This window comes from Lepisma saccharinum, chromosome 12 (genome assembly GCF_977018435.1).
Source record: "Lepisma saccharinum chromosome 12, izLepSacc3.1, whole genome shotgun sequence".
NCBI lineage: Eukaryota > Metazoa > Arthropoda > Insecta > Zygentoma > Lepismatidae > Lepisma > Lepisma saccharinum.
This window is the reverse complement of record NC_139240.1, coordinates 46,092,066-46,115,278: the sequence shown is the minus strand read 5'-3', so window position 1 is coordinate 46,115,278 and position 23,213 is coordinate 46,092,066. Positions and strand designations below refer to the sequence as shown.

Genomic DNA, 23,213 nt, shown 5'->3' with positions numbered 1-23,213 from the left:
GCTGAATTTCTTGCGAATTACTTACAAATTTGAAATATACTCTCATTACTCTTTACAATGTTGAACACAGTTTTAGTCAATATAAATCCATCTTAAGAGACAACAGAAGGAAATTCACTTTCAAAAACTTACAACAAAATTTTGTTATTTATTGTTTTGGAAACAGAAAATGAAAACACATTTTGTGTTGTTTTACAATTAATGTCAATGTAAGGGTACTGTATTTTATGAAGCTTTTGTAGTGTCTTATACCGTATTTACTCATGTATAATGCGCACTTTTTTCCAAAATCTTTGCCCCCAAAAACTGTGGTGAGTATTAAGCACGGAATAATTCAGACAGCCAAGATGAAACCGTACAGGGTCATTACATGATTTTGGGACACTTGCATTGATTTTTCATGTTCATGGAACCCTATCATGTTATATATCGTTGTAAAGCTTGAATCCTGCAGTTTCTGAATATGGAAACAGTATTCCATACAAGATAACGACATTAATGTGAAATGCGGTTGAAATAAGTTCATCAAATAATGAAGGAATGTTCTGATTTTTATGGTAATTTGGATGAAAGAAAACATAAGGGAAAAGATAATAAAAATTAAAATGTATTACTGGCCAAATAACATAACATACATGGAGTGCGTAAATTGCTTAATGGAAGAAATCTTGTGCTGCTAACTGCTATTTGGAAGGTCCTGAATGTGCCTCGCATAAATGTTACATTAGTCACGGAAAGAAAAAGTATATATTTTGAAAAAGAAGGAATGAGCAATTGAATAGGTATGATGTCATTCACTCTTGATCAGCATAGCAACAGATTTACAACCTACAACCAAGAAAGCCATTTCTTGAAACTGGATTGTACTGCGCATTATATACAAGATATAATTTTTTTGTCACTTTTACCCATCCAAAACCAGAGTGCGTATTATACATGCACGCACATTATACACGCGTAAATACGGTATTATTAAAAATATAAATTTTACAATTTTAAGTCCATATTTGCCTCAATATTTTGGTGGAAATAAACTAAATATGTATTTACATATTTTGCACATTTTTTACTACATATAAATCTGTTTCCTGATAATAAATAATATAAAGTACATATGTACAAGATGCGAATAAAGTGGGCAAGATTTGAAACCATTTCACGAAAGAAATCCTAAAGAAAAAGGTGAGAGAATGAAAGTACAAACAAACATAGAAGCAATAAATTTCCATGTTATCCACGGTGCGGTGGGATAATCCAATATTAAGACACTTGTAGAACTTGATATGGATTGATGGCAATATATTCGCAAATACTCACTTGCTGTTCAAGGTCCTCCTTCTCCTTTCTTGCTTCCTCGGTCAATTTATCACCCTCCTTGCACAGCTCTTCAATGAGATTCAGTAAACGTGATGGATCACGAGCACGGGGAGACTTGTCGCTTACAACTTTACGAGCTGAAACAGTAGGTAAGCAAATAATTTGGTAGGATAATCACAAAATGACAAAAGTAAATGAGACACAATCAAATTAATGCTAGGGGAATAAGTCGTAATACTCTAAATTCAGAATGATACTATGAAGTAGGTCATATAATGGTCAACGGCGTCGGTGCCTATGCAGATAAATAGCTCATTGTTCAACTAACTTCTTTCGTCCTTTTTTATTACCAAATGAGCACTACTTTCTGGATGCACCTTGTGTAATGCATCAAAATACATAATGTGGGAAAATGGAAAATCAGGGTTCTACTGTAAACAACGTACGTGTGTGTATCCGGACAAATTCAGGCATATTAAAATCTGGATGTATATGAACTGAAAACTTGAAACTATGAGACAGACTTCAAGTGTGTGCGTGTGTGTGTGAGTGTTTCATTTTTACGCCACTTTTAGCTAATTATGGGGAAGAGAATTACTGACGATTAGAAAAAACTGAACTCACAAAAAACATGCATGTCCTGGCCGGGAATTGAACCTGGGAACTTTAGTGGTGCTCGGCCATCAAGTCAGACAAGTGAGAGAGACCTCTATTTCAATACACAATATTTCAGTTTACTCTTAAATGATGAGCACATCAGCATATTGGCTATTTGCACACACCATTTAATATGGGGGCAAGTCCCTTAACAAAAACAAAATTGAGGAAAAGGCATTAACATGTTATATTAATGTACACTAAAACTAGTACTGACAGTAAATCCTTATGAGGTACAAAACCTATACTGTTGTCCAAGATCTAAAATCTAAATACCTGTGATAAAAGCCGATGCTGTAAATAAGGGACACTCATAAAAGCCGAAGCTCTAAATAAGGGATACTCATAAAAGCCGAGGCTGTAAATAAGGGACACTCATAGAAGCTGAGGCTGTAAATAAGGGACACTCATAGAAGCTGAGGCTGTAAATAACGGGCACTCATAAAAGCTGAGGTTGTAAATAAGGGGCACTCATAAAAGCTGAGGTTGTAAATAAGGGGCACTCATAAAAGCTGAGGCTATATATAAGGGACACTCATAAAAGCCAAGGCTGTAAATAAAGGGCACTCATAAAACCTGAGGCTGTAAATAAGGGACACTAATAAAAGCTGAGGCTGTAAATAAGGGGCACTCATAAAACCAGAGGCTGTAAATAAAGGGCACTAATAAAAGCTGAGGCTGTAAATAAGGGGCACTAATGAAAGCTGAGGATATAAATAAGGGACACTCATAGAAGCTGAGGCTGTAAATGAGGGGTACTCATAAAAGCTGAGGCTATAAATAAGGGACACTCATAAAAGCTGAGGCTATAAATAAGGGACACTCATAAAAGCTGAGGTTATAAATAAGGGGCACTAATAAAAGCTGAGGCTATATATAAGGGACACTCATAAAAGCCAAGGCTGTAAGTAAAGGGCACTCATAAAACCTGAGGCTGTAAATAAGGGACACTCATAAAACCTGAGGCTGTAAATAAGGGGCACTCATAAAACCAGAGGCTGTAAATAAAGGGCACTAAAAAAGCTGAGGCTGTAAATAAGGGACACTAATAAAAGCTGAGGCTATAAATAAGGGACACTCATAGAAGCTGAGGCTGTAAATGAGGGATACTCATAAAAGCTGAGGCTGTAAATAAGGGAAACTCATAAAAACTGAGGCTGTAAATAAGGGCAGAATACAGCAAACTAGAATTCAGTAAACTTACCCTTGTCTTGCAGCTGAGCAAGATTTTCTACCCTCCTAGCCATATTGGGTTGAATATTTTCGCCATAGCCTTCTGTAACAACTTCCCTCCTCCGTTTGTCACTTTCCACTTCTGTTAACCTGTCCTTGGCTGCCTGCAATTCTATAATTAGGCTCTCCTGATTTGATTCCATTGATTTGATCTGCTCCACATAACTTTGCCGCTCGCTCTCGTAACCCTGGGTGAAACCTCTTGCTTCGTGAAGCTCAAGTAAGAGTTTATCCTTCTCTTCGGTCTCGATATGAAGCTGTTCTGTGAGCATGGAAATCTTATCTTCCAATAGCGACATTTCGATTTGCTGAGACGTGCCATTTCCGTACTTTCTCCTTAGCGATAACATCATCTTCCTAATATCAGACCTAAGATTACTCAAGCACTTATCCAGGTCAGATGCGAAGAAAGCAAACGGATTAGCCTTTTCTTGCACGCACCGCAGCAAATCTTCATCGTTGAAGAGCGACAACACATTTTCAACATCTGGTGCAAAGGTGACCCTCTTCTTTCTCCGTTTTGGTGTTGCAGCGTGAGATGTAGAATGGCTTGAAATTGAGTCATCACTGCTCAATGGGCCCTGCTCAACAGAATCCATGTCTGATGCCGAAACTTCATTTGAAACATTATGCTGATCGTACGCAAGCACTCCTTCGTCGCCACTTTTGTCTGATCTCGAAGTGGTATTAATGTCTTCTGGTTTCTCAAGTTCAAACTCTCCCTCTGCTGGCTTTTCTGTTAAAGCCATATTCAATTCTTCTTCACATTTATTAAAAAATGTCAATAAGTTATTGGTGATATCCTTCACAGAATGGCACGCTTTCTTCCAATTCTCCCTGCAGTGAAGAAAGAGATTAATTTAACTCATTTGCACACCATGGAAGAGATTATAAACATTCTGTAATGAATGTATAACTTATACTTAGAGGCATGCACATTTTGTTTGTGATGGTAACATGAAATGTGAAATAACACATTGCAATCTTCATTTTTCATGTTTCTGAAAGGTATGAAGTGCATTATCCTAGCATGTCACTAAATAATGTGAAATGAACTGCAAAATGTGATATAATCTCTTAAACACGAAATGTAGGGTTTATTTACAGACGCAACACTTTCAGAAGTCTGAATTATCCTGAGAGTTATGTAAATCACTGATAATTGACTAATTCTGCTACAACTACTTGAGAAGCAAGAATGGATTCCTTTACACAGGAATAAACTTAAAACTGTGATAACTAGATAAAATCATCAATGGGAAATTAAGATCTGAATTTCTTCTTACAGAATTCAACTTCAGAGTTCCCTCTCGATCGATCCGAAACACTGAATTGTTCCACACCTCCATAGCTAGGCTTTCCCTTATACAGCGTGCTCTATTCCACAGGCTGCCCCAGTTCTACAATAATCTACCCACAAACAGACATTTTTGCCCCTGAAAGCATTTTCCGATCTTCCCTAAAAATGAATATGTAAAACTTTGTTTGTTTCCTTGTTTATGCCTTATGTTTATATTTAACTTTTCTTGTTTTTACCTTAAACCATCTTGACTTGTTCTTGTTATTTGTTAGAGTTTTCAGTGTAAAATGGCCTTAAAAGTGCTGTATCTGAAATTTTGAATAAATAAATAAATAAATAAATGTACTATAGAAGGAAATTTTACTGTGTGTGTAGTAAGTGTATTTTTTACAATCAAATTTTTGGGTTATATTCACCATTTTAACATCAAAATGCAATTTTATGTACTGCTTTTGATTCCAAAATGTGGCCAGTTTTTGAAACAAAATATTGGTCTTTTATTCACCATGAATATGGGCTCAACTTACACTCATTCTCAGTTTCAACAGAAGAATGCATATTCAAGATATATGAATAATGTGGTTCACTGGCAAGGTTCCACCTTATGGTGCCACCAAATTTCCTGATTTTTCTGCATTTTTCAGGTATTTTTAAATAACTATCCAGAACACACACACAAAAACACTTGAAAATAAACATTAAAAACTAAAATAAAAGAACATTTTTACACAAAGTATTTCCTTACAGAAACTAGAGCTGAGCCGATGTATCAATATCGACCAATATCAGTGGTATGAGTATCGGAAAGTATTGGTTGGAATTTATTTAGTGATACCAGCATACTTTTCCGGCATTTCGGTCTTTCAAGGGGTCCACAAAAATGTCATATGATACCTTCAGTCTGATTACACTGAGGAACAATGAAATTTGCCGCGACCGGAAAACAACCAATTTCTATGTTTCTTCACTTGCTGAACACGAAAATTATGTTCTTTTTTCTCCACCACTTCTAGTTTTTGAAATAACACGAAATTGAAATAAATGTAACAAAGCTTTTTCTTTTGCCATATGATATACAAGGATTCATCAAGAGAACAACACGTGTGGCTGTTTTACCTGCATAATATGAAGAAAGCATTGTAACAACAACAAAAAGGGCAAATATTGTTGTTTATTTTGTTACCCGATAAAATAAGAGTAGAGAAAAGTCCTTGTTAAAGAGGCAAGGTGATGCATTGTACTGTGTCTTTATCAGTTGAGTTCTGTTTGCTGGAAGTGTAGGTTGTGTGCTTCATTGCGATTGTTTTGTGTGGTATTTGAAAATAGTGCAGTGATGCCTCGTAACTGTGTAAATTCACCCAATCTGTTTTGCTATCTGAGTGGTGAGTTCACGACAAAATTCCAACGAAACTCAATTACACCAATAGTGAAGAAAGCTTACGAGCTACGTATATTTCGGATGCAAAATCGGAGACGAAGATAAAGGGTGGCTCCTCATGTCTGTTGCAATAGATGCTCACGATATTTACGAGAGTGGTTACATGATACACATCTATCCATGTCCTTTGCTGTTCCCATGATATGGTGCGAACCTCGAGATCACATTACTGATTGTTACTTTTGTTTAACTAATGTTACGGGATTCTCAAGCAAGTCCAAATATATCCTACAGTATCCAAATTTACCTTCTGCAATAAGACCAGTGCAACATGATGAGACATTACCTGTTCCAAAGCCACCATTGGAATGGTGTTTGGAAGAGGAAACAAACTTCCTCAGATGAACAGATATTTTCTCTTGGACATGATCTTGACTTTCAAGAGTCAATGGCGACACCGCATCTTATCACCCAGCCAGAATTAAATGATTTAGTATGTGATTTGAACCTTACAAAGAAAGAAGCGGAATTGCTGGGTTCAAGACTGCAAGGGTGGAACCTGCTGGAACCAGGGACAAGTCTTACATTCAGAAAATGTCAACTAAAATTTTCTTCTTTCTATGAATGGGTCCCTGGTATACTGCAACAATGTCACTAGATTAATGCAGAAGTTGAGAGAAAACTATAAATCAGACTAATGAATGTTGTTCATCAATGCGTGAAAAACTAGCTTGAAGGCGGTCCTCCTGCATAATGGAAATGAGAAACCTTCAGTGCCAGTTGCTCATGCAAGTGAAATGAAGGACACACATGAAACCATTACTTTCATTCTCACAAGAGTTAGCTACGATATACACCAGTGAACAATCTGTGCTGATCTGAAGGGGATGCAATCACGTTTCACGAAATTCTGTTGTTTCCTCTGTCCATGGGACAACAGAGCAAAGGACATGCATTACAAAACTAAACCGGCCTCCCAGCGTGTGTTACACACCTGGAGAAAAAAAGTGTCTCTCACAAACCTCTTCTCGACGCCAACAATGTGTTACTCCCCCCACTGCACATCAAGTTGGGGTTAATAAAGAACTTTGTGAAGGCCATGAACAAAGAAGGAAAAGGGTTTGAGTACTTACGAAGCAAATTTCCTGGTGTAAGTGATGCTAAAATAAGTGAAGGGATTTTTGTTGGCCCACAAATCCGGGAGGTAATGAACGATCCCAATTTTGAAGAACTGTGAAGTGAATGTGAGAAAGCAACATGGTGTGCGTTCAAGGGTGTGTGTCGCAATTTCCTTGGCAACCATAGGGCTCACAATTATTCTGAACTTGTAGAACGTGTGCTGGCAACACACAAAAACATGGGATGCAATATGTCTCTCAAGATACACTTTCTGTGTTCCAATTTAGACTTTTCCCCCTCTAATCTGGGTGCAGTGAGTGACGAGAAGGGCGAGCTCTTTCACCAACAAATCGCAAAAATGGAAAAACATTATAAAGGCAGATGGTCTCCCAGTTCACTAGCGGATTAATGCTGGAACACAGTCTCAGATGTTCAAAATGCCTGCTATAAGCGGGAATCATACAGAAAAATACATTTTGATGGTGCGTTACTTTTACTGTTTACTTTATTATTTACTATTTTACTGCAACTGCAAATTTTAGTGCATGTCGTAACTACATCATTTACAATCATATTTGGTTTTCTATGAACCCAATGTATTACTAAAAATCACACTACCACATTAAGGTTTGGAGCAAACTTCTATATTTTACCCTTCTTTCAATATGTGGTGAAAATTTTTCAAAATGGTTTCCGCCAGAAATGGTACGTGATACAGCATTTTTGTTATGATTTTTGAAATCAGCGCACCCGATTTATTAAAGATCACCTATTTTCATCCAGCGGCAAAACAAAAAGTTTTAATTTGTTCCTCAGTGTTATTGTGGAAATTATGCAAAATTTGGTTTCTTTTTATCTTGCATCAGTTTTGTGGTATTGAGATAATCATCAGTAGGGAGTATCATTTCAAAGTGGTATCGACTCAGCTCTAAAGAAACAGTTCAGGAGGAAAAATGAAATGTGTTTCCATTTTCAATACCTGCCCCCCCCCCCCCCCCCGCAAAAAAAAAATATTTCCCTGACTTTTATTTATTTATTTAATTAAAGTTCCAGATACAGTACTGAAAGACCATTATATATTGAAACTGTAGCAACAAGAAGAAAATAAAAACAATAATAAAAATAAAAATAACAACAAAAAAGACAATACAAGATGGCAGACGAAAAAAAAAAGAAATTGTTACACGTACATTCTTAGCTATTGTTGGAAACTGTGTTCTGACAAGAAATATCGGTATTTACAGGCAGGTTATTATATAAGTGTAGAGAGACTGCTATAGGAGAAAGAGCCTTGTAGCAGGAATGTGAAAGAGCTTTACGTTGCAGGTTGGCCGTGAGGGTACTCGTTGATGAAATTGGTTTACAAGGAATTCGGTTTTAATTTTGCCATTAATGATTTTATGCAAAAATTTCATGCCTGCTAGTTCGTGACGAGTGTGTGGTGACTGGATCTTCAAAATAGACATAATATCTGTTTTTATGGAAGTGTCCGAGAGAAGGAATTCTATTAAGAGCAATTGCGAGGAAAAAGCTGAGGACAGAATCAATCCTGGAATCCCAGATTTTAAAAGATCAGTGGGATATGTGATTCGGTTCAAGATTAAAAGTGGTTAAAAAAACCCAGATATAACTGAGAAACATACTTCTAACCTTTTATATTGGTATCAAGTAAATTTTATATAAACTTTATTATAGTGCAGGAGGCCTTAAAAAGAGCATTTTGCGGGCAAACAGCAGACGTCGCTCGCACACTATTGCCGATTCTCTCGCGTCGTCTGCTCCTCAGCCGAACAAACAGGCTGAGGTCACTCACCCTTCCAGAAGGCTGTGGCAACTGGGCTCGCTCGTTCGCGGACCTCATTGGTTCTCGCAGACACACCCCCATATTGTTCTCTGCTGTAAGCCCGTGAAGAGATCTTTCTAAGGCCTCCTGCACTATAGTATGTGTAAATTCCATTTCAATACACTCAAACTGGTAGATTCCACAGGTGGCAAAATAACAATTTTTCACCAAGTTCACAAAGTGTTAACAGTTTTGACTGATTGATTTAGTTTATTTTACTTCGCGTTTTGTGCCTCTTGGCCAACTTGCGAAGATGGGGATGAGTGATGAAATTGATGAATGGACATTCACAAACAACCAAACCCGAGCGGGATTCGAACCCGGGACCCTTGGCATAGCAGTGCGATGTGCTAACCACTCGGCCACAGTCAACAGTTTTGGAATGAGTCTATTTGTGGTCTGAGATAATTAATTACACATAAAATTATTACAACTATCTCTCGATAGAACATTATGCTGTTATCAGCAGTCATTAAAAGAATTTCACTCATTACGAAAAATGACAAGAAACAGAGCCAGAAATGAACCAAGAATAAAGATGGACACGGAAGAGTTGAGGGTAGTGGAGAGCTTCAAATATCTAGGAAGCATAATTGAGAGAAGTGGAAGAATAGATGAGGAGGTAAACAGAAGAGGACAAATGGGTGGTGGACTACATCAAAGCGTTTCGAAGATTAATATGGAACAGTGATGTACCCATGAAATGCAAGAAGGTAATATATAACACATACTATGTGCCAATAATTACATATGGAGCAGAGACTTGGACAATGACAGAGAGAGACAAAAGAAAGATGCAGGCAGTGGAGGTGAAATTTTTAAGGAGTATATTGGGGAAGACTAGAAGTGATAGAATAAGGAATAAGGAGATCCGACGGAGAGTGGGTGTGGTGAAGCTTCAGGACAGGATAGATCAGGCACAGATGAGATGGTTCGGACACATGAAGAGGATGGATGCAGAAAGACTACCAGTTAGAGCTTACAACGCACAAGGAGTGCGAATAAGACCAAGGGGAAGACTAAGATGTCAGTTGAAAGAGCAGACAGCGGAGAGTGTTAGGAGAAGAGGACAAGATGGAAAGGCTTGACTTCTATGCCGACCCAGCCAGAGGCAGGAAACGGCAACGGATGATGATTTCCATACATACCGTTCTTTATTTAGTTTATCAAATTCTTCTTGCGAAATTGAAATGTATTCTTTTGACAATTTTCTGGATGCTTCAGCCAGTTTTGCTTGCAGCGACTTTCTTGTGTGTTCTATCTGTAAATAAAAGAAGGAAAAAAGATTAACAGACAAACAGGGAAAAACTTGGCAAGAACAAAATTTTAGAGATCAAGAATTCTTGTTCGTTATATATATGTGTCCCTACATATCAAATAGCACAAGCCAGACATATGTATGGATGGGATGGTGATCCATGAATGATTTGGGGAATCAGACATAATGAAGGACTTCACCCTATCTATTGGCATTATGGTGTAGTATCACTTTCATCATTTTGCACAGAAAAATGAACACCAGTGGCAACCATGAATATGTGGTGGATACACGCAGGATAAATCATTCTGTTCTCATCCTGTTCTTGTCTCAGCTTCTCCAGTTTTTCTTTATCCTGTATACTATTCGTTTTACTGCCTAACTTCATCAGCTTTTCCAATTCCTCTGCCCAATTCTTCTTTTCTTCCCCCCTTTCCTCCTTGTCTTAAATAGCACCATGTTCATCACAATGATTGTAATGAACATGAGCTGCTCTCACCATCTGTAAAAGCTCCTGTGTGACATTAACAAGGCATACCTTGATCTCATATACATGATGTAACATAACATAGTAGGAAATGTGACCCTCAGGCAGAAATATTGTGGCATGTTAAGAAAGAAGCAGGAACAAGAAAGTGTAAGCATCAGCATACGCTGGATGCAGAGCGGTGCTAATGTAATATGTGGCAAAGTTGTTGACGTAGAGAGGGGAATGATCGGGAGTACTGAAGGAAAAGGAAGAACGAGAGTAGAGGGAGTTGAATTAAGAGCCGGCAACTGAATAGCATCCATTCAGGAGAAGGTCCTCACTCATCCCAGGTAAATTATACCAACCTAGCGCCTAAATGTGAATCTGTCTGTTGTACCAGTTATTTAGAATAAATGGGTATTTTATAATTCGACTACGTGAATTTGCAGGCGTTTGTACCTTTTGCCAAGGATTAACATCTCCCTATTTCATCCCCTATGAGTTGACGTTAATTACATTAGAACTTTTTTGGTAATTGAAGAGCTAATACTCAAGAAATTATTTCATTGCTGATAGAAAAGGTGCAAAATATGCCTTAACTTCAGTCAATTTTGAAAAAACCTGACTGGGAAGTTGTAAAGGAGTAACACAATTTTTTTAAAAAATAACAACAAATTACTGACTATGATGAAAAAACTAACTTTTAGTGATTTTACTGCCCATTTTTCACCCCTGGCAATATAACATAATATTATGACAGTAAAAACTTATGTCACGTGCCGGCAACATACTTGTTAAAATCAACACAAAACACATGAACAGCATGATAAAAAATACTTTAAAAGTTTTCTAAGTTTTCGATTCCATCTCGGAATCATCATCAGTGCTGGATGAGTGACGACCAAGTGGACGTGGTTGAAGTTCCACTGGCATGTCCATTTCGTCATCACTTGACCAGCCATGATGATGATTCCAAGAAGGAATCGAAAGCTTGGAAAAACTTTTAAAATTTCTTATATCGTGCTGTTTGAGTGTTTTGTGTTAAAATTAACAAATAACATAATATTTATTTATTAATGAATTTCTTGTTTTGGATGGCAAAGTTAAGGCACAAGCCTTTCTTCCACTTAACCATCTCTACTTTACATTTTATAAATTGATTATAACAGCTAATTGTTTGCGAATTATATAAAAACTAAAAATATTAAAATACCAAAAAAAAAACAAACAGAAAAATACATATACACTGTAAGAAAAGTAAAAAAAAATACACATAAAAAATAAACCCACACATAACAAACACTCAAATTACAGAAAAAAATAGTGGGTGTTGGTCCTACACGTTTACACGAAGGTTTCATTTTATTTTATTTCCCTGTTTTCAGTACTGGTAACTTGACTCCAGAAGATGATTTCTTAATTTTGATTTGAATGGGCTGAGAGAAAAAGAGTTTCTTATGTGATTAGGGAGGTTGTTCCATGCTCTGGTGGCAGTGACCCTGAAGGAACTTCCATAAAACGTTGTCTTGTGGGAGCAGAGAGTTGTCTCGTGAATGGGTGGCAAAGGTGTGTGCTGCGCTTAGGGGTTGAAATCGAGAAAGTAGGTAGGGCTCTTGTGAGTTTACTATTTTGTAGAGTGCTGTAAGAGCATGCTGTCGAACCAGCCTATGTCCTTGAAGCCAGGCTAAGGTGGTCAAAATATTTGATGATATAAATAAAATGCACACATGCATTTTGTATTCACTGTAGAAGTCTTGCTAGTTCACCGTTGAGGCCAATATATGCCAAGTCACAGTACTCTATTTGCGACAGAACTAGCGACTCCACGAGTGTTTTCTTTACCTCTTGTGGTTAAACGTTTTTAAGGTGGTACAGTGAGTGTATTGCTGTGTAGGATTTTTTGCATATGGCCCTCACACGACCACTCCAAGTGAGGTTTTTGTCCACAACGATTCCTAGGTCTTTGACCGAAAGCGATAATGAAATTTTTCCATCGACACGAATGTTAGGGATGGAGGACTTCTCTGTTGTGGAAAAATGAGCTGCCGTGTTGATTATTTTAAATGTTTTTTTTTCTTTTACTTTTTCTGTGACGTTTCATCCTGGTTTCTCAGAACTTTGTCAAGCTTACATTAAGACAAACACAACACACAACCTTACATGGCTATGGAATGTGTAGTTTGTGTCCTTGTTGTTCCTAGGAGAACTGTTTTTCCATTTTGCTGTACCTTCCCAGGTGTCACACCGTTGTACAGCAAGATGGAAAAAACAGTTTCCCTAGGAACAAGAAGGACACAAACTACACATTCCCTTGGGTGGGTGGGCCCCCCCACCCTCTCTCTCTCTCTCTTTTTTTTTTTTTGGTGCAAAGTTCGTTCAAGTTCTAAGAAACAAGGACAAAACATCTCAGGAAAATTAAAAAAAACATCTCTTACAACTTATTGTATACAACAGAATGAAAGGAGGAAAAATATACCTCCTGAAACACCGAAGTTGGAGAACAGTTCTTACCTGTCTCTGTTTCTCCTCATCCGATATCTTCCCTTCTAGCTTCTTAAGTTCCTCATTGCACTCTTCAATGGTTTGATTCAAGTCTTCCTTATATGCTTGCTTGAGAACATTCAGTTGCTCTCTATGGTTCTTTTCCATTTCGGACATTTCCTCCCTGTACTTGGCCGCAAACTTCTCCTGCAGTGCAACAAATTCTATGGGTCTTGCTTCACTCTCTGCATCATCATTCAGCAGTGCCTGCAAGTAAATTTGAACTATGTATAACTTATTGGGTTTTTGTGTGTGCACATTAGTGCTGAGACTCCACAAATACCGATGTATCAATATTGGAAAGTACGGATTCAAATTTAGTTACCGATACCTCTCTGGACTGTTGAACGTCTTGCAGGGTTCACAACTTTAAGCATGAAACTTTCGTGGATTTTTTTTTTTTTTTTTAATTATTTGGCAACACTTCTCTGCCACTTTTGGCTAATAATGCTGATGAGACAGAGTGATGATTAGATGAAAGAACAAAGAACAGCCTTGCTCAGGCTAGGAACTTTGGTGGCAAGTCTACCACTTAATGAGCTCAGCTACCGAGCAGACTGCAACTTTTGCTGAGTATAAATATTAGGGATGGCACACAATAATCGGCACTCTACTGTATTGGCAGCTTGGTTCATAGGTAAATTGCTGATAAATTTTACTGATCCAAATGTGTAGCCAAAATTTTGGCGTTGATCCACAGTCCAAGGCATCACCCAATGAAAACAGCTGCTCTGGCAGGCTCTGAACCTTAGAGAGCCTTTGCAGCATGAAGTTTAGTTTTAATTTAGCTATAATTTAGTGCTAAATTATGTTATCTTATTGTTTTCATGAGTAAAGTGGTGTTAACTCACATGACCTTGTTTTGTAACATAAATATATAAATACAGTAGAACCCCAATTCTATGTTCCTCGGTTTTACATTTTCCCGCATTATACATCCAATATTCACGGTCCCAATAGAGCAAAATGCTATAAAATTGTCCTCGACTTTACATTTTCCCAAACTAAGTTTTTTCAGCTTGATCTCCTGAAAAACGTAAAATCGAGGTCCCACTGTATGTAGTTTCATGTTCTGAGGCAGATGGCTCAGAGGTCAAGCAAATTAAGTGACAGACTTTCGATTTCACCATCTAAATTCCCAGACTCGAGACCTAGGCTAGTCAAGGGTTTCATTGTGATTGCCTTCACTAAATTTAATCCAATCATCCCACATTTTCATACTTGCAATTAGCCTAAAGTGGCAGAAGAGCAATGCCAATTAACAAAAATGCATTTACTATGGCAAAAAAATATTGCGATCAGCTTCTTGTAGAAATTAATTAAGGTACATAAGCAAACAGGGACTTGATGGAATGTTTGGAGTTTTATACTGGATAGGTAGAATCCTGGCAATCAATTTCACAACAGTACTTTTTATAAATACCTGCAAAAGTTTCATATTGGTCTATTTGCACAGTTGCAAAATTTACAACATTCATCAATTTCTTGGCAACATTTTATGTCAAGTGGATTTCTTGATAGAATGACAGCCACTTTAATACAACGTGTGGCAGAAAAGTAATGAGACTGGAAACACTGCGCACGAATCTAAGATGCTGCTGCCTTCCCCTTCACATGCCAGTTAGATTAACCCTTGTCGTTGACAAGTTTGAACTTGCTACAGCATCTAAAGTGAAGTTGTGTTTGTGAAGTGCATTACGGAAATGGACTGGCAAAAAGTTTGAGCAACGTTTGTAAAGCTTGGCGAATCTGCTACTGTGACTTATAAAAAGTTACAAAGGGCTTATGGAGAACATTCCCTATCACGGGCACAAGTCCTTTTTAGAAGGTCGAGAACAAGTGGAAGACTAACCTCATGTGGTAAGACCTTCAACCTCAAAAATGGACGACAATGTGGAAAGAGTGAGGTCTCTTGTTAGGTCAGATCGTCGACTGACGTTGAGAATGATCAGTAGCGAGTTAAATTTGAACCAGTTTACCGTCCATCAAATTTTGGCACTTGGATGCTGCACCACAACAATGCCCCATGTCACATGGCAGTCTCCATTAATGAATTTTTGGCAGAAAAAGAATTCCTGTGGGTTCTTCAGGCCCTATATTTATTTATTTCAGAAATTGAACGCAACAGGTATATTACCCATTAATGGCGTTCATTATATAATAATTTTGTGATAACATTATTGAAATATTGCACAGATGAATGTAGTATATAGACCGAAAACATTTAACAAACATATAAATCTTAGGTTCTATCGTAATTTATGTAATTTTAGTATATTCCTTTTCAAAATTGCGGTCGGGCAAAATAAGTCCACACTGTTTTCACTTTTGATGGTATCATTAAATGTTTTACACATATTCCAAATTGGTGATATTGACAGAGCGTTGGTTCTATTACGACGGAGGCTGAAGAGTTGCCTTCTTGGTCGTAATTTGCTTGAGGGGACGTAGAAGTCGAGCTGTGACAGGGCGAAAGGAGCTTCAATGAGATTATTTAAAATTTTGTGGAGGAAAATGAGCTGGTGCATGATGCGTCTGTTGTTGAGAGTTGTTAGGTTAAAATATCTGAGAAGGTTCTCACGGGATTCCATTTGAGGGTATATACCATCTAGTTTGTACTTTAAGTGTTTTAAGAATTTACTTTGAATTTGTTCTATTTTGTTTATATCTTGCTGGGTTTGAGGGTGCCACACTATGCTTGCGTATTCAATTTTCACTCTAACGTAAGCATTATAAAGCATCATTAAGCTTCCGACATTTTTAAACTCTTTGCATGTACGCATTATAAATCCCAGAAGTCTGTAAGCCTCGTTTGTTACAAAGTTAACGTGCACGTGAAATGTAAGTTTAGAATCAAACAGAACTCCTAGATCTTTGATTGTTTCTACCCGTTTTAATTTTTGTTTATTTATGCAATAGTCGTATTTTATTGATGTAGTGTTTCGAGTATATGACATTTGGTAACATTTTTCGCTATTTAAGATTAGTTTGTTGCTTTCGCACCATTCCACAAGACTGTTTATGTCCGCTTGTAACTCGGTACAGTCACTGTAACTGCAAATTCTTTTGTATATTTTTAAATCGTCCGCAAAAAGTAGTTTACCCGATTGATTCAGATGTTCGTGAAGATCATTTATGTACATGAGAAAGAATAAGGGACCAAGGTTAGAGCCTTGGGGAACTCCGGATGTAGCTTCAAATTCATCGGAAGTATTTCCCTGAAACGTTACGTACTGTTTGCGGTTTGTTAAGTAGGATTGACACAATTGTAACATCGGATTCGATAGATTGTATGATTTCAGTTTTTCTATTAAGATTCTATGGTTTACGGTATCAAACGCTTTCGAAAAATCTGTATATATTACATCTACTTGAGCTCCGCTATCCATCGCGGTTGCGATAAAATGAGTTATTTCTGATAGGTTGGTACAGACAGACTTTTTACATAAGAAACCATGTTGATAAGGAGAGATCACTGATCGTATGTGAAAATAAATGTGCTTGTAAAGAATTTGCTCTAAGAGCTTGGCAGGTGCTGCCAGGACTGCTATCGGTCTGTAATTCTCTACATCATTTTGCTTATTTGTTTTTGGTATCAGGGTAATTTTTGCTAATTTCCAAATATCTGGAAATGTTGAGGTGGAAAGTACAAGATTGAACAGCGTGTGCAGGGGGTATTTGAGTATCTCACCGCATCCTTTAAGTATGTAAGGCGGAATTTTATCGGAACCAATAGATTTTTTCGGTTTAAGATTTTTAATGGCATCTTCGATTTCTTTAAGACTAATATCTGATAGGTTTAGTTTATCGATTTCACTGTAAGTTTGAATATTCAAAGTCTTATTTTTTCCATCATCCTGCCGGTACACCGATTGAAAATATTTAGCAAACGCTGTTGTTACTTCTAGAGTGTCAGAAAGTACTTTGCCTTGATATTGAAAAGGTTCTGCTCTTTTTTGTTTTTTCATATTTTTGGCAAAGCTGAAGATGAGATTAGGGGTATGAAGTATGTTATACTCTTTGCTTGAAATATAATGCGTATATGCTTTTTGAATCCCTCGTTTAACAATATTCCGAAGTTCTTTAAATTTCTCATGACGACGTTCAGCGTGGGGAGCGTTATTTTTCCATTTTTGCCTATGATATGCTTTTTTCCTGATATTCTTTATAATTTCCCGTGAGAACCAGCTCGGAAATTTCTTCGGTTGAGTTTTCGTTGAAGGTACGCATTTGTTAAATATGTCATACACCATTTCATAGAACTTATCAATAGCGGCATTAATATTAGTGTATTTCTTCAGATCATTCCAATTTACAGCTCTCATAAGATTATACATTTTTAAAAAATCTGCATTCCTAAAGTTATAGTTATATTCTGCTTGAATTGAATTTTTTCGTGATAAATTTAAATTTAGTCATGGAAATGCCAATATTTAAAGCTGGGTGATGAATGTCTTCTGGTACGAGAGGATCGGATTCCCTTGTGACTGTTATGCTATTAACGTTACTTAAAATCAAATCTAATGTTCGTTGGTTATCATTCTTTATGTCATTGAAGCTGTTTAGTAGGTGGAGTGACATGAAATGACTCAATTCTACGCAAGCTTCGTTTGAAAATAAGAGATTGTGATCCGCCCCCTTTATCTCAGGGAAATTAAAATCCCCTGCAATAATAAGGGAAGACCCCTGCTCATAAAGTGATTCTAAAGTTTGATAGAAGGAACTGTATACAGATCGATTCATATTTGGGGGGAAATAGGCTACACAAATATGCATATTTATTTCGCTAATTTTTACTAACAAGTAATTTATCAGAGGGTCAATTCCCGGAGTTTCAATTTCGATAGCTCGAAACGCCCTGTTTACAGCCAGAAGTACCCCTCCCCCCAAGCCTTTGTCAGAAGATTGTGCATCGCGATCCGACCCTGTGACTTCCTTTTATTCCCCCGGCTCAAACACTTGAAAGGTCGCCATTTTGGTACTTTGGATGATATCCAGAAGTGCATAACCAACGAGCTGAAGGGTATTCCAGTAGAACAGCACTGCAACAGATAATAGAAACGAAGCCTTCGTCGCTGTGTAGCTGCCAAAGGGACTCTTTCGAAGGGGATAACCTCGATTGGTAAAAAGAATAATATTCCTAGTTAAAAAAAAACAGCCTCAATACTTTTCTGCCAGACCTCATATCCTAGTGCGAACTTTTCAATGTTTTTATGCAAAACTTGGCATGGGCATCGCCAGAAATTTTTCCAGTGGGCGTCGGGCTAATGATAAAAGTTGAATAATACAAAAATAATAAGTAAGAAATGTTATTATACAATAACAATTATTATAAACTAACAAAAATACATTTTATTCGAAATAAATATTATATAAATAGGGAGACTTGATCCACCAAACAAGTGAATAGCAGCACAACTATTTTCCATTATTTCTTTTGCATTTTATGCAGTTAGTATCTGAAATGCATTTTGATATTAACTTTCCACATTCAGTTCAACTTGCACGATAATTTAAACTTCAGAAAGTGTCGCGTTGGTAAATAAACTCTAAATTTCGTGTTTGATTGATTCTATTTAGCATTTTGGAGTTCATTTTGCATCATTTCTTGACCAAACAGGGTAGGAAAATGCACCTCACACCTTTCAAAAAGTGGAAAATTAACATCACAATGTGTTCCTTACATGGTTTTGACATTTGGCTTTTTTTTCCCAGAATTACACAAAATGTTGCCAAGAAATTGAGGTACGCCTGAGCCAGCTACAAATTCTTTGGTTGTAAGATTGTGAGATGATTGCTCATAAGCTGTTTTGGTAGTTTTCACTCAATGTTTTCCATCCGATGCATTTTTACTTGGATTATTCTGTTCGAATGCTAACTAAATGAACTTTATTTCTGTTCTTAACAATAAAAGCAAAGTGCTCCCCTGTGCTTAGCACCACACCATGAAGGCCTATAGGGGTGTGGGGGTAATGCCCACACTTTCTTGATCCGGTCGTGAGTGGGGGTGATGTGATCAGCATCATGCCCCTGACCGCTTTACCCCCCAGGGTTTCCCCCAGGTACCCATGTCATTCTACGCTGGGTAGGCGCCGGAGCCGCTTCCAACGTTAGAAAAGTTCCCGGATTTCAACCGATCGGGGATCGAACCCGGGAGCTTGAGCATGGTAGTCAGACGCGTTACAACAACAACAGTACCTCATTACTTTGTTACATTGCTTGCATTACCCTGGTAACTTCAGACCACTTTTTTATCTAGGATCTAAGTTCAAATACTGCCATGGGCATGGACACTTCAATTTCACTGTATCATCACTCATCTTCATTGTTGTGATTAGCCAAAAGTGGCAGAAAAGCAATAATAAGTAACAAAAATACACTCAATTCAGAACTGGAGGATTAATATGCAATGACGAATCATGTTTTGTTGTTTCAAACTTGTGCATGTAAAGTTATATTGGGAAAACATGCACTACAGAGAATACATGTAATAACTGAGAAAACAGTTAAATGTCCTTACTGTATGACAAAGTAATAATAATGTTAACGTTACTCTTGGAAGCAAAGTAAGTTACTTTTTTTAAAGTAACATATCCAACTGAAAAATTACCCGTTCTCTGTGCCTCGGATGCACTTCATTGGAAGGTTGATTGATTTCCTGGCCGCAGTGGCTCAGTCGGTAACGCGTCTGACTACCATGCTCAAGCTCCCGGGTTCGATCCCCGGTCGGTTCAATCCGAAAACTTTTCTAATGTTGGAAGCGGCTTCGGTGCCCACCCAGCGTCGAATGACATGGGTACCTGGGGGAAACCCTGGGGGGTAAAGCGGTCAGTGGCATGATGCTGATCACATCACCCCCACTCACGACCGAATCAAGAAAGTGTGGGGCGTTACCCCCACATCCCTATAGGCCTTCATGGTGTGATGCTAAGCACAGGGGAGCACTTTACCTTTTTTTTAAATTTTACTTTGCGTTTATGTCACTTTTGGCCAATTCACTAAGATGGGGATGAATGATGATAAGATGAGATGAATGAAGGGACAATCACAAAGGACGACACAACACACGTTCCACAGAGGATTATTCTGGCCAAGGGTCCAGACAGCAGAGCCTCACTAGTCTGCAACTACATGAAAAAGAGGTTGATATTTGAGCATCTCACAAAGGGTCACTCCTTACACCCCAACTTTGAAAGGGGCAGGTGAGTAGACAACTTGAAGTCATCCACCTTATGCCCTCTCCTCACTACCTACCCTCTGTAACGAGCAAGAAAATTTAGAATCAACCTTTATAAACCACAAAGATGTATTTCTATATGAAATTTCAGGGTTAACAAGTGCTATGTTTCCCTACTAAACATTTCCACCACCCCTTCACCTCCTCCCACCCAACTATTTTGATGTCAACCCAATCCATGTTGTTAATTACATCCAAAATCAGCTATGTACAGTGCATGCACCAGTATCCAATTCCTTAAATTATCAGTACAGTGTGCGAATATCACATAAAATCCATCAACCGATTTTTATCATTAACTATACAATACAAAGCCAATTCATGGAGATTCCATAAAGAGATAGGTAAACAGATTTCCTTTTGCAGATTATTACCAGTTATTGGAATGGTTTTCTGCAACTATTTGTTTCTACAAAAGCAAAGGAATAATAAACATCTTTATCACATGCTTTACTTCACAATTCTCTGAGTAATAAGATGCAATATGAAACACTTAAAGGAAACAGGCATTGCATGAAACAAATAAGAATCTATACAAGACTATTGTAATTTATCTCTTACATGTATCATTCAAATGCAACAATGGTGACGCTATACATCCACACTCAAAGCTGAACAATGAAGAATGTAAAAACTAAAAAATAATATATGCTAGCCTAAGGAAACTGCTATTAACCAATAAAAACATAAAACATAATATCCTCTACAAAATAACGTACCGTCACCATAAGGAAATTTATTAAAAGCTTGTCTTGTTATACCTGTATTTGCTCTTCGAGAGCTTTCAGTATATCAAATTTTGTACTTTCGACTTCGTCAATCAGTCTTCTCTCATAGGTAGCCTTAATATCTTCTATTTCTTTCTCATGCAGTATCTTCATCTCTGAGATGACCTTCCCACTATTATTCTCCTACAGTAACATACAAACGGTTGGTTTTATATCTGACAGAATAAGAGACCTCATTCTCCAAACAATTTGGAAAGTGGAAATACAATTATCACATATCCCAACATCATATTACATTTCATATTGAACATAGGAGCACAATTATGCATGTAGAGTTACGGAGAAACTGCCAAATTCCAAAAGCAATATTCAACAAAATAAGTGTTGATGTAGGCCAATATACGAGGTTTGGGGAGTAAGTCATGGCAACCCAGTAATAATTCGACAATTGAAGGATGTATTAAAAATGTGTTATATACAACTGAAAGATTATCCATTATGGATATTTTGTTGGTAGGAATCATGAAAGAAAACCCAAGCAACCCTGTGACATACACATGTATTAATGTACAAGTTACAAAAACCTGTCTGACCCTGTGACATACATGTTACAAAAACTTGTCTGATTATGACAAACCTTCGAAATAATCTCCTGCATTGTCAGGCACCCGCTTCAGGCATGATGAAGAGGATGGTGCTGCCGATGGTATTCGACGTCTTCCACATTGATGGCAGCGTGCTGTGGACAATGCGGGAGATTATTTCGAAGGTTTGTCATAATCAGACAAGTTTTTGTAACATATGTATGTCACAGGGTCAGACAGGTTTTTGTAACTTCTACATTAATACACATGTATGTCACAGGGTTGCTTGGGTTTTCTTTCATGATTCCTACCAACAAAATATCCATAATGGATACTCTTTCAGTTGTATATAACAAATTTTTAATACATCCTTCGATTGTCGAATTATTATTGGGTTGCCATGACTTACTCCCCAATCCTCGTATATAGAAAATGAAAATCACTTCATGAAAAACTATATTATTCATATTTTTAACATTCACTTAAGATTTTACAACTAATTTGGTTTAGTACTAATGATAATGTTAAGGTTTAAGAGATAAAAAAATAATTTTAAAGTTCTGTTTCAAACTTTACTATTTATATTTAATATTTTATGAAAGATATAACTATTTGTGTTGTGGCTCAACTAAGAATTAACATATCGTGCCAGTGTTCTAACACTGAACTACTAAATCAAACTCTAGCACTACTTAAATACTGAAACCGATTTGAAAATTGCACAAAGTTCTAAGTTGTGGTAGTGGTAGCACTGGCTAAAAAAGCCAAAGAGAGAGGCAAGTTTAATTTCTGGTAGGGGTCACAATTATTCATGTAATTGTTGTCGAGAATACGGTAGTTTACATTTATATAACATTTGCATGGACTTTTATTTTATGCTGCAATTGTCATTAACCATTCAATCTGATTATATGATCTTACAAACTATGATACTAAAATAAATAAACAATAACGCAAAAAGGGGGCTTGAGGTGGGTATGCTAATTTAGTGATACATAGGTAAGCCAGTAAGTAGGTCACTAAAACAATAATAAGTGAGATACTGACTTGAAAACAGTTTGTATTTTTCAACATAATCTCCACCAACATTCATAAACTTATGCCATCGCTTTATCAGTCCCTAAAAACCTGCTGCATACAAGTATTTGGGTAGCTGTCCCAGCCATAATTGCACCTCACATTCAACATCATCATCATCCACGAAACATTTTTAGCGGCCCAAACAAGTGAAAGTTGCTGTAGGCTGAACCACGAGAATATACTATTGCAGTTGCTATGCTGTCTATCGCAGCTTGCCTGTCAGCTCGAATCTCTCCACAACCCGTACCATCTCCACGTACAGTCCTCAAGTACGGTCGCATTTTTAAACTGAGCTGCAGATTGCTAACTGAATACCATTAAGCTGGATTGTGCTGCTACCTAATGACACTTTTGGAAACTACTCACTACTACTTTCAGCTATCCCACATCAGTTTGTGACCCATTTACTGACTTCCTCTTGGAACCACATCAGTTTGTGACCTATTTACTGATGTATGAATGACTTCCT

General features: G+C 37.3%; 1 protein-coding gene across 8 annotated transcripts in view; it reads right to left on the bottom strand.

The window, feature by feature from the left end:
• Positions 1–23,213, bottom strand: part of LOC145996040 (uncharacterized) — a 577,368-nt gene that overhangs the window by 132,892 nt on the left and 421,263 nt on the right. For 7 of the 8 annotated variants that reach the window (XM_083132243.1, XM_083132249.1, XM_083132247.1 and 4 more), the window contains exons 25-29: positions 21,114–21,263; positions 13,086–13,322; positions 9,996–10,108; positions 3,179–4,044; positions 1,318–1,454 (exon numbers count right to left, since the gene is read on the bottom strand). In XM_083132243.1, coding sequence (XP_082988369.1) covers positions 1,318–1,454; positions 3,179–4,044; positions 9,996–10,108; positions 13,086–13,322; positions 21,114–21,263 — 1,503 coding nt within the window. The remainder of the gene's footprint in view (positions 1–1,317; positions 1,455–3,178; positions 4,045–9,995; positions 10,109–13,085; positions 13,323–21,113; positions 21,264–23,213) is intronic. The other variant, XM_083132248.1, reaches the window with a different exon arrangement.